This window comes from Calidris pugnax, unplaced genomic scaffold (assembly GCF_001431845.1).
Source record: "Calidris pugnax isolate Ruff unplaced genomic scaffold, ASM143184v1 scaffold24, whole genome shotgun sequence".
Lineage (NCBI taxonomy): Eukaryota > Metazoa > Chordata > Aves > Charadriiformes > Scolopacidae > Calidris > Calidris pugnax.
In genome coordinates this window covers 33,372,753-33,385,087 of record NW_015090922.1, presented here as the reverse complement: position 1 = coordinate 33,385,087, position 12,335 = coordinate 33,372,753, and the positions used below count along the sequence as shown (strand labels likewise).

General features: G+C 42.9%; 1 protein-coding gene across 1 annotated transcript in view; it reads left to right on the top strand.

Moving 5' to 3' along the window:
* The window catches only part of FNDC1 (fibronectin type III domain containing 1), a gene marked incomplete at its 5' end in the record, with an annotated part of 40,540 nt that extends 31,377 nt beyond the window's left edge, over window positions 1–9,163 (top strand). The window contains 5 exons of the mRNA XM_014951188.1: window positions 1,441–1,520; window positions 3,614–3,643; window positions 4,517–4,678; window positions 5,753–5,875; window positions 7,338–9,163. Of these exons, the coding sequence (XP_014806674.1) occupies window positions 1,441–1,520; window positions 3,614–3,643; window positions 4,517–4,678; window positions 5,753–5,875; window positions 7,338–7,453 (511 nt within the window). The remainder of the gene's footprint in view (window positions 1–1,440; window positions 1,521–3,613; window positions 3,644–4,516; window positions 4,679–5,752; window positions 5,876–7,337) is intronic.
* Between the last annotated feature and the right edge of the window lie 3,172 nt (window positions 9,164–12,335).

Here is a 12,335-nt window from a genome sequence, read left to right as displayed (position 1 = left end):
TGAATTTGCCTGCTGCCTGGGAGGCTGTAAAGCATGAGCATCTTACGTGGCATTAAACCATTGCAAGGGCTACTGTCATTTCTTGTGGACAGAAGGGGAGAAAAGAGAGACAAGTTCTTAATGTGGATGGTGTCCACACTTGGTGCATAAACTGTGCCAGGTGGCAACAGCTTCCAGGGGATGTCAGACCACATTTGCTGTAAACCGTGTTGTCTCAACCCAGTGTGGTCCATGCAAGCGGGTTTCTGTGCAGGATGAGGAGAGCTTTGCCATCAAGAGCAGCCTGATGTTTTTAATGGGGCAGGCTCGCTTTCACCAGGAGCATCAGGCCTGCCACCCAGGTGGGACATTGCTGTGGGAGGTAGTCCATTTGATGGCACCTGTAAACGCTCACCCTGTTATGTGGGTCTTGTATGGTGCTTTTGGAGATACCTGCTTTTGGATGAGAGGCTAAATCAAGACCCAAATGCTATGTGGATATTAGAGAGATGTGGTCATTTTTTTTATTAATTTCTTTACAAGAATGAAATTGAGCAAGCAGGCAAGAAAGAAAAACCTAAACTCAGGCACTTTAAAAATGCTGTGCTGGAACTTTTTACAGTAATCTTCCGTTCTAATTGGTTTCTGCTGGACTGGATACAAAGGAAAAAAGGAAAGAAGAAAACATTAATCTGGAGAAAAAATGTCCGGATAGGCATCAAATAAAAATCATTGTATTTGGAAATGAAATAAAAATGTGCTTGCACATTCTTCTCTAAGAGTGATAATAATTTTGCTTCGATCGAGCAAAGAATGGACTTCTATTGGCGAGTCATGTGCTTTGAGTTAAGCATGTGATTTAAATACTTTGGGGAATCAATAAGGCAACATGTGAAACTTTCTCATATTACTCAAGTATTGTGATCTTAACGCTGCTAGAGTTTTTTACAGAAAGGTCAAAAACTTAGCTTCTGATCTCTTAGAAAACTGATCTAGTTTTAGTTTGCAGTTCATACCACTGCTTTTGTAGGACTTGTAGTTGGACTAGATGATCTCCAAAGGTCCCTTCCAACCCCTACCGTTCTGTGATTCTGTGAGTTAATCTGGTTTAAAACTGTTCCTAAGATCAGAAGTTAATTTCCTTGCAACTTGTCCTTTTAGTCTATTGCTATAGGTTGTTTCATATTAAGTGGATGTAGCTGTGTGTATTTTTTGGAAGCGGGGTGATAAAAATAAATGATCCAAAAATATGCATGTGAGCAATTCCAAAAAGAAAAAAATCTGTAACAGCCAGCTCATACCCTGGCTGAGTATCCAACTCCATTTATTAATGGAAAGGACACCTAAACTCAGTGGAGTTCTGCTGGTTTGATTCTCACCGTGTTTTAGTATTATTTATAATAAAGCAATTGCAGTGGAATAAATGTTTTAATCTTATTTTTCCTATCTTTTTTGTTTCAGGTATTATTTTAAAGTCCAAGCAAAGAATCCCTTTGGTTATGGACCTGTAAGCTCTTCGGTCTCATTTATCACAGAATCTGGTATGCTTTGCTTTTTATTTTCATCTCAAAACTGAATGCCTAGTAACAGATGTGGCAGGGCAATGACTGAAACCAGCATGGTAACAGTGGGGATTATCCTGAACTTGCTGCTTTTGAGATATTTGTTTTTAGGTTAATTATTTTTTTTCAGTAAAGCTAGGAAAATAATATGCCACTATGAAATTATAAGTGACATTAAAATGAGCTTCAGGGGAACAGGAAGTTAAATTTAAAATACAAAAGACTACTAATGTTCAACAATACAGAAGCAATGGGAAGTTTAATGTCTTTGATAGATTGACCAAACATTTTGTAAATTAGCTTCCTAATTGTGAACAGCTGAACAATTGGAAGCAGTTGTCTCTGGAAGAAATACAGGAAACAATTGTTCCATCAGACGGGCAAAGTTCTCCGTTCTTTTTTTGACAAGGCATGCTTCTCTGTTATAGGGCTAACAGTGTGTTCAAGAGCAGCACCCCTTTCTAAAAATAGCACATTAAATGAGGTATTTTTACTCATTTCTTCTTCTTCTTCTTCCATTGAGCCAGAGGCCAATGACTCCACTGAATAATAAAAGGCAAATTATTCAGTCTTTACTTGAGTAAAATATCTGTTGTCTCATGCAAATGTTGCCCTTTGGACAACATGGGGTTTACGCAGTCTCTGCCTTTGCTCATTTGGCTTCAACCCATAGTGCTTGCTTCAGAAGCTCCATTAAGAACCATGGAAATAAGTCTTCGCAGAAGGGAGACAAAAATGCACGATAAGTAAATGGTCCTGTGTAACATATACAGATTTTTTTTTTAAGGGAGTAAGAAGCTCAAGTATAAATCCAAGCATAATGTTTAACATTGGACAAATAAGGCATGCTGTATCCTGCAGGGAGTTTTGCTGATTAGCTGGCTGCCAGGATATGAACCTGGATGCCTAGTCTTCCTATCCAAAACCTGCTACCTTGTAGAGCTTTATTTAACAGGTTAAATCCACCAGATTTAAAGCTTTATTTGCAGCACTGATCTTTCGTTTGTCATGTGGCCAAAGGTGGCTTTCCAGCTGGCACAAGTACAAAAGCAGTTGCTAAATCTAAAGCCAGATGGTATAGTTAGAGTGATGGACTAGGTCAGAAGAGACAGAAGTTGTTTGTTCAGAGTGCTCTTCGAGTCCAATTGAAAGATTTGAGCTGATGAGAATATTCAATAAAGAATGCTGTCATAAGATCAAGCAGCTTACTGAAAATGTTCAGTGTGTTACCAGTCTTACCCTTGGTAACCCACTGAAGAGAAGAGAAAACCGTTGCTCCCTTTCATCAAACTGGGAAAACTCTCTGGAAATTTTCTTCCCCACTGGTAGACAAGCACCGTGCTTTTTCTTCAGGTATTTTGTGCACTATAAGGGCTGGTTAAGAGATGACAGAAATTGCAATGTAATGAAGAGAGAAGCTAATGCATTAGGTCATGTTGGTTTGTTATCCATACTCCACACCTATTCCATCCTTCTTTCTTTAAAAAGGAGAGCGTTTCAAGCCAGCAGAAGCCCCTGTGGTAGCGGAGAGTGCTCGCTGCACTGCCCAGGGGGCTCCTGCAGAAAGTCTGACACGATGACAAAAAGAATTAAAATTATAAATTTCACATATTTATGAATACCACGAAACAACTGTACTAAACATGATGGACATCTGAGACCGAGATTGGTAGACAAGAGGTGGGATACGTTTCCTGGTGGGAGTTCAGCCGGCAGGGGTAACTTACACTGCACGTTCAGGAGCTTACAGGGAAACCGTCCTCCTGCTCTGAGAGGACAAGATCTGTTTCAAAGTTGGCTTTAAACTCTGATACTCTTCTTAATAGCTTTTTTTACAGTATCAGACTAAATACACAATCCTGTGGCAAGTTTCATCAATGGAGAAAAACAGTGGAATAACAAACACTCATTAGCTCTGCAAATCGACGAGACGTGTAAAACCTGCATTCAGAATGCAGCTAAAAGTAGTTACTCTGCAACTTACATTTTCTTGAGTGACACTATGTCTTTCATATTATAAAACAAGGTTTGGAACAAAATATTAATTTTTTAAATTTCTTTCATTCTTCTAGACAATCCCCTCCTCATTGTCAGACCACCTGGTAAGTCTTATTCCGCTATTTCTTTCATGATGTCCATAAAACCTGTGCAACAGGTTATAGTATAGTTTATGTTTGTAAACAATATAGTTTTCTGTTTGTAAAACATAACTGTAAAAACAGTAAAAAAAGTGTAAACTGACAGCGATTTCAAAAGAAATTATATTGTCTTGGTTAGTATAAAGCAAACATTTAGGCAAGCCAGTAGGAATATTTAGTCTTTTGCCATACAGCTAAGCAGTCTCCTCTGCAGCAGCGCTCTGGACAGAGTTCCCCAGGAAAGGTCTCGACTGACTGTTGTTGGAACCTCATCTGTTTTGATGTAGTGTGGGAAAACAAAACAGAAAAGTACATTTCTGATTTGACCTTTTTAACCAAAGAGCAAGAATAGACTTTAATTCACATCGCAGGCTGTTACTGACCGCAGAATTTTTAACATCTGTTTTTGAGCAAAAGGTTTAAGTCTTGTACTTAGTGTTAAAATGCAAGTGACTGTATTTAGGCAGTGTCACTGTCAGACCTAGGATCAAGAAGCTGAGTATCATGAGGTAGAGAAGATGTCTTACAAAAAACAATGAGAGTATTTGTTTACTTAAAACTGTGGTTCGGTGCATGAAATCATATTTGTTTATAATTTGAACACTTATTGTTTTCTACTACCTAGAAGGGATTTAATCAAGTCCCTTGCTTTTTAGTTTTTTTTTTTAATTATATTTGTTCTTGTAGTAGCATTTCTGGATATAGAAAAGTCATGCATTAATCTGCTGCAGCATCTCTTGTAAAACATATTATCAGATATTGACCTCAGCAAAACTCAGACTGAAGTGCTGTCCTTGCTGAAGCCTGTCCTTGATGTTCAATTCTGTTTTCTCCAAGGTGGTGAGCCTATCTGGATCCCCTTCACTTTTAAATATGACCCCACCTATTCGGACTGCAGTGGCAAGCAGTACGTGAAACGAACTTGGTACCGCAAGTTTGTAGGAGTGGTTCTTTGCAACTCCTTAAGGTACAAGATTTACCTCAGCGATGACCTGAAAGGTAGGCACCGAGATTAATTTTCTGATATATGATTGATTACTTGTCATCTCCATCTTCTCGCTTTCTTCACCTTGTCTGTGAAGGAATTGTGTGATAGCTGTCTGGGAATCCTTCTCTCGAGAAGGTCTGATGTGACAGCTGAGCTGCCCTGATTTTGTGTTACGCTCACTCAAACCCTGGCATTAGCTTTCAAGCAGAGCTCTTCAGACAGAGGACAGGAGGAAGTTTCCCTTGAAAAGCCTGTGTGGATTTGTATCCTGAGAAAGCACAAAGTGATTTGTGCTGTGAGAACAAAGTTCTGCTCCCCACACCTCTCCCTTGGAAGTCCCACGCTTGCTCCGTGGGCAGATGAGCCCCAACTGCACTTGGTCAGACAGAGCAACAAACCCTAAAGAGCCCCAGGGCAGATGGAAGTGGGGAATGGTGGAGGAAAAACTGGTATTACAGTGACTGGGTACTAGCAGTATCCTAGGGGTTATAACTAGCTCTTACACAAGTGTATTTGATGAAAGTTAATAAAGAAAACTTTCCGTGTTGTTGATCTGGGGTTTATCTCAATGGCTTTTCAGATTATGGTGGTGTGTTATTTTTATTGCAATGCGTTTATATAGTTTAAAGGCAGTGTTTGAATATACAATAAGAGATAGTCAGGGTGGCAGGACCCACCTCATCTGCTAGACAGAGAGTTCCACAGCTTTTAATTTTCATTTGAGACTGCAGTCAAGCTGATGGTATTGACAAATGGAGTAGTTTTTACTTTCTCATGACATACTGAAATGACTGGTTTGGTTGAAATTCCCTCCCCCTGTTACCTGTGGTGCAGTGTCCATGGACTTGCAAAATGGGGAATATTCTTTACCAAGCTATAAGCTGTTTCTCTTTTCCATAATATCTCCTTCCATACTGTGAAGGTGGCATTCTGCCTCTTTTCAGCCACTGTTTGTTCATTGGAAATACTGTGTTTGTCACTGTAGCACTTATCCTGCTTTCTCCCACATCTGTTTTCCTGGTGCTAACGAGCATTCCTAACAAAAATATTGCTGAGTCAAATAATCTGTCTGTATCACCCTTCAGACACCTTCTACAGCATTGGGGATAGCTGGGGAAGGGGTGAGGACCACTGCCAGTTTGTGGATTCACACCTGGATGGAAGAACGGGACCTCAGTCGTACGTTGAAGCCCTGCCCACCATCCGAGGTATGACGATGTGGGAGTTGGGTGCTGGCCAGGTGCCTCTCATCCTGGCCATAGGGTTAAGGGGTAGGGAGCAGGGCACAGCGAGGAGCTCTTCATCCACGGCTGCTGGCAGCTCTCTGAGGAGTCCTGCTGATGCAGTAGGTGATGAGGTGGTCTTGTAGTCAGGCCCAGCTGGACAGGTTCTGAAAGTCAGAGAAGGACTTGTGGGTATTGAGAGAGAGAGAGAGGCAGAAAAAACGGGAGGGGCATAGGACGTAGATAATTTACAGAAACAAAATGTAAAACCAGAAAAAAATAATTGTATGGGTCTGTAAAACCTCTCTCTGAATTATAAGACATCTCTTTGAACAGAGGTGCAAACTCTTCCACAAAGGACCAGCTGCATCTTTGCAAATATGGCTTTTGCAAATGGTTTCTGACCAGTTTGTTCAATGCAAAACACACAGGAGTATGTCTAGGGACTTAAGGTAGGACTGCAGGATGTTCACTCTGGCCTGGTAGATACCTTCCTCCGAGTGAAAATTCTCAACTTGACGGAGTTCCTCTGAGTAAACTGCTCAGCTCACATACCCAAGAGGGTGATGGGTTTCTCCCCAGAACAAACTCAATCATGAAAGTCAGCCAATATTTTCAATAAGTCAGTTGATTTAAATTATTCAGTTGGCTTTAATGGTTTCTATGTTAGGTTGTTTGTTGATACTCTTTTCATGGTGGTGTTACCAGGAAGAATAGCCACTGATATATATCACTGGGAAGTACTGCATTTCTCAGTTTAAAAGAGGGATGGTTAATCCAGATGTGTATTATTAGGACAAGGAGGCAGAGATAGAGAGCACACAGAAATTATATTATTGGCACAAGACATGAGTGTTTTGTCCAGTGCACGAGCTATGCAGGGAAGAATGCTGCACCTCTCCTAATGCTTTAAGCAGTCACATTCTTTCTGCAGATGAAGAAAAAGGCTATCGGAAGAGGGAGAAAAGGCTTAACTCCACATTTACTGCATGAAATGATACCTTTTTTATTTTGTGAAAAGCTGATGTTTGTTGATAGTCTCTTGAGCCCTATGAGATAATAGGATTTGATGGTATTTTTTGCCCTAGAGTCCTTCATATATTTAAACTGACTTGCAAACTTCATAAACACAGCTGAAATATAGCCACCTTTTGGAGTGAAATGCAGAAGTGCTTTGGCAGACTACAGCATTACACAATAGTTCAAGAAATTTTGGACAGTAAAACGAACCAAAACTTCAAGAAATATAAAGGACCAGAGTGAAATCATTCAAGAAAGATCTAAAGCAAATACCAGGGCTAGCAAATACCCTTTTGACAAAACTCCCTACCAGACAGCTTCTAAGTTTTCATTTGGGCTGCGGGATTGACTCTTGCTGCATCTGTCACTTTTGTTAAATTATTATGTCTCTGTTTTGAAGTGCAAATGGGGTTTTTTCTCCCGACAGGGTATTACCGCCAGTACCGCCAGGAGCCTGTCTCATTTGGACGCATTGGATACACAACACCCTACTACTACGTGGGCTGGTATGAGTGCGGTGTGCCTATCCCAGGGAAATGGTAGCAGTCTGCTTTCCTGTCTCAGGCAGGGCAGGCTGACCCTCCTTTTCAAAAGATTTCTGCCAGCGGACTGTGAGCAACTGATTTGGAAAGGAAAAATAAAAAATAAAAATGAGGCGAACCAGTGAAGACCGGCTGCTTAAGAAACCCCTGTGAAGCCAAACATGGTTCCCACTTTACCAACCTGAATCTGTGGTGCTGCTTGATTTCTGCTTGGAAGCAGGGACAGGATACAAGTTTGGTGTCCTACCTTCTTCCTCTGGGTCTTTAAGGCACGGAGAGGTGGTTGCAACGTGTGTGACCTGTAAAAACTAGAACTGTATTAGCCATGAAAATTTGGAAGTTTCTTATATCTTGCAGGAACGACCTAAGCATGCTGTGCTTGCTTAATGGGATGCTGAACTGTCCTTTGCTGCCCAATGGGGCTCTCCTATGCAATCGTGCCATGTAACTGGCCACCCACCAAAGGCAATATATGCTCCTGAAGACTTGCCCTGTGGGTTTGCCCACTGCTGGACTAATCACCACATCACAGTGTAAATTCACTTTGAGGTACCTATATCTATATCTATATAAATACAGTACTGTACATCTGCAGAAGTACTGCTTAGAGATGCTGAGTTTTTCTTGTTCACTAGATAAATATGTTTGGAATTTTTATGTAAAAGGTGCTGTTAATTCTTTGAGATATTGTTATGCACAATATATTAACCAAGGAAAGAGCTGTATTCTTCTTGTGAGTACTGTTGATCTAACTTTTGAAATATTGATCAAAGACCTGTGTCCCACTTCCTTGGCAGCCTTTGGACTGGACGTTCAATGGGAATCTACCCCTCTATCCATGTTAGAGTGGCACTGTATAGTCCAGCAAAACCACATATTCAGCAGTTTATCACCATCAGTTAAGCTTTTATCCTCTACTGTTTAAAGTTTTAGCGCAACTTTTCTTCAATCCACTCTTTTCTTCAATCCACAACTTATTTTGTATGTTATTTATTCCTTGTCAGTATCTTCCACTTCACTGTGCAGATGCATGGGATGAGTAACTTGCAAATTAGAAACTGCTTTTAACTTATTTGCCCTCCAAAAAGAAGCCCAAGCCACCAATAGAAGAGTCAACTAGCAGGAAACTTATTTGATTTTGATCCGTCCTGGGGACAAATTGGGATACAGTTAATTTAAAATACTACCAAAATCTCTTCCATCCAGACCAGAAAGCAAAAGCTAACATGAATGAAAGGTGTAATGATGATTTTTTTAGCAGGCATTTGGAAGCTTGCAATTATGTAGGATTTTAGTAGTCCTCCTGGGAAATCTAGCATTAATTATTTACTCAGTAACTTTCATGGTCTTGCCATTTCATGGTAACATCTCAACAGGCTTTGCTCATGTTAGGAAGACTCCCCCACTCCCACAGCCTGGGAGAGTAGCAGCATACCAGGGGGATGGATCTGGTCTCTGTTCCATTTCTCATTCTCATTCCAACTTACACATAGTGTAGGACTAATACGTTATCAGTTGCTTCCTGTAGTTATTGTAAATTGTATGGGGACAAAAAAGGAATGAAAATGATTAAAAGAGCATTTTATTTTTCATGGTGATTTGGGTTTTAACATTTTAATTATTCTCACATACTTTTGCTTCAGTACAGTGCCAAATATATGGTCTTGAAGTATAACTTTTTTCCCTAATAAACCTATGATACATGGTTCCATTTCTATTTCATCCTTTTTGATCATCTGTGTCAACTAATCTAAAAAAGTGACAAATTGCTAGTTTTCAAAAAGTCTTCCTTGGGAGAGCAGTAGGTGTCAACTTTTTCTAGGGGACTGGAAGTGTGTTTGCTTGTAGACAGACTGGTGGGATATGGCTTGGGTAGTTGAAACTCAAGGTGAACATAAAATTAGTTGCATTGTGAGGCTCAAAGGATTGTGATCGAAAATAGTGCAACATCCAAATGACAGCTGGTTGCAACTGCAACCCACAAGAACCAGTACTGAGGGCAAGACTGTCTAATGACCTGGATGATGGGATGGAGTGCGTCACCAGTAAGCTCGCAGCTGGTACTAAACTGGGACTTGGGAGTGGTTGATGTGCTGGAGGGCACAGCTGCTCATCAGAGGGACTTTCACGGGCTGGAGAAATGAGCTGCCAGGAACCTCATGCAGTTCAGCATGAAGTGAGAAGTCCCACAGGTGGGATGGAATAGCCCCTTGCAGCTATCCAGGCTGGAGTGACTGTCCAGAGAGCAGCTTTGCAGAAGCAGACTTGAGGGTCCTTGTGGACAGCAGATTGAATGTGATAACTCCTGAGATCCATTCCAGTCTAAATTATTCAGCTACTTTTTATGAGTCTAGAGGAGGCATCCAATAACAAAATGTATTTTTTTTTCTTTTGTTGAATCAAAGCTATGTCCAGGGCCCAGTCTTCAGCACGTGTGAGTGGGACTTGTGCCATCAACTCTAAAGGGCAGGGCTGGTTTCGCCAGTCATGGTTTGGCCTACTGCTTAAAGATGGATGTTCCCTCCCCACAGCCAATGCATTCTGTATTTTCACCTTCAGTCACTGCAGGGGTTTGATTTGTTCATCTGCAGAGATGTGGTTCCTTCATTCCCTGCTGGAAATATCCTTGGGGTGGGACATCTCGTTCAGGGATGTCATCATGGGTGAAAGCTGAGGCCATTGTCTTTTCTGCAGCCTCAGCTAGGGAGGAACTGGGGGGTGCTGGGGACAGGGGTGGAGGGCACGGTGCTCTGTTCCCCTCCAGTGTAAATATTTTCTGAGGCTAAACCAGGCAGGCTGGATTCATCAGTAGGACACAACAGGGAACACACATGAAGTGCAATGGTGTGTGGTCTGTTCCCTTTGCTTTGAGGTCTGGGTAAGTCCTCTGTGCTGTATAAGGTGATCTGGTCGACGCGTTTACATCCTTTGCCCCATGCACAGAGTAACACCCTATCGTGTTTCTTGAAGAGTTTATACTATTTTTGCTCTTTGTTTATCTAAGAGGGACTGGGATTAGAGGCAACTAAAACCACGTGGGTCAGGAAAGCCACTTCCCATCTGGATTGTCGCTCCAAGGCCCTGGCAGTGCCCTGACCAATGGGCCAGCCTCCGCTTTCCTTCCTCCTTTCCCTGCTGTCCCCATGGCACACTGGTCCTGCTGTGCCACTGAAGGAGAAGCATCATGCCCACTTGGAGGTGAACCCTGTCTCCATTGAAATAGCTGTACAGCTTTGTGACTGGGCTGTGTGACAGGGGATATCGTATGGCTCTGGATGGTGTCAGTGGGAGTGGGACGGGTCTTTCCCTCCACCAGCTCTCCTCCCATGCCCCCCTTGCTGGCCAAGACACATCTGCATCTCATCTCCAAGCCCTTGGCGCCAGCTTGGAGAGTGCCGTGTCCTCTCAGAGGCTCTGAGGGGTGTTGCATCAACCCTGCCTTCTTGTCGGAGTGATCCTTGAGGGAACAGGATGGAAGAGAGGATCCCCACAGAGAGAAAATACGCACAGCTTTTGCCTGCATCGCCTCTGGTCCAAGTCTCTCTGGGGCAGAGGGACGCCAGGGCCCTGCCTGGTGGGGAATTGTACAGAGCAGGGAAAAAAAAAAGGGAGAAAAACACAACGGGGGAAGGGGTGGGGAGGAAAAGACAGGCAAAGAAGTTGCTCAAAGCATTGTCTGGCCCTGGTCAGTTCCAGATGCTGATCTCTGATCACTGTACCATATTTTTGTGAGAATTGGGATTTCTGCCTCAAAGGCATCAGGAACAATTGCCAGCATGTGAGAAATGCCAAGGGCTCTCAGGGGCAGCCAAAGCCCAGCATGTGGAACCGAGATGCGAACAGAAGAGCTCTTTGGTAATGAAAGAAGCATTGGGCGTCTCTTGGAAAGATAATTGAAGGCCTTCGCAGGAGGTAACCCAGCCCACTAAACAATGTGAAACTCTCTTGGTGGTTCCTCCCTACTAGAAACTGCACGGTTTTCTGTCTCCAAAACCCATGTCCTTTTTTCTAACTGGGCTGATAGATGTTATTCATGTGAAGAGCTGTCTTCCTCTGGCAGAAGAGAATGAGGTAAATGCAGAAAGGAATGAGGCCAATGCTGCAGCAGCCCAGCTCTGCTTTCCAAGGCGAGACTGGCATCTGTGGATATATAAAAAATCCCACCCCTGGAGAGCAGCCAGTCTGCCTGAAGGCCCTTAGCTGGTAACATTTGAAAACAAAGCCATGCCTTGTACTGCTGCTGCCTTTCTCATTGTGCTTCTGTGTCCCATAAAGCAGGAAGAACTCCCGCAGGACTTGTGCCACATCACTGTGCCAGCTGCACCACAAAAGTCGGTGGAAAGTATGGCCCTGGTGGCAATGAGCACTTGGAGCAGAACGATGACAGAATTGTAGATGAGTGTGAGAATTGTGGTGTCACCATTGGGCTGTCAAGTGTCAAAGGCTATGGCAGCAGCCTGGGGTCAGGTCCTTGGGTACAACCAGTTGCCATGACTCCTCAGTGCCAGTTGTGTCACCCAGCTCCAAACACAGCCTGACCAGCAGGAGAAGAGCTGGGGGAACCTCCACATGGCCCACACCAAGGAAGCACGTACTTGTGGCAATGAAGGTCAGCCACAGACCAAGCTGTGTTAACAAGGACACAGTCAGTGGGCTCGGTGACATACCTTCCTTTCTTCAGCACGGGTGAGCCTGCATGTGGAGTACTATTGGTCCTCCAGTACAAGGCAAACTGGAGTGGACCAATGAGAGGGTGACCGCAATGGTTAGGGGGCTGGTGCACAGGATGTACAAGGAGAGGCTGAGCACTGGGTTTGTTCAACTTTGGGGAGGGAAGGCTTGGCTGGTAGTGTTGGATCAAGTCGATCTTCAACAGCTCAATG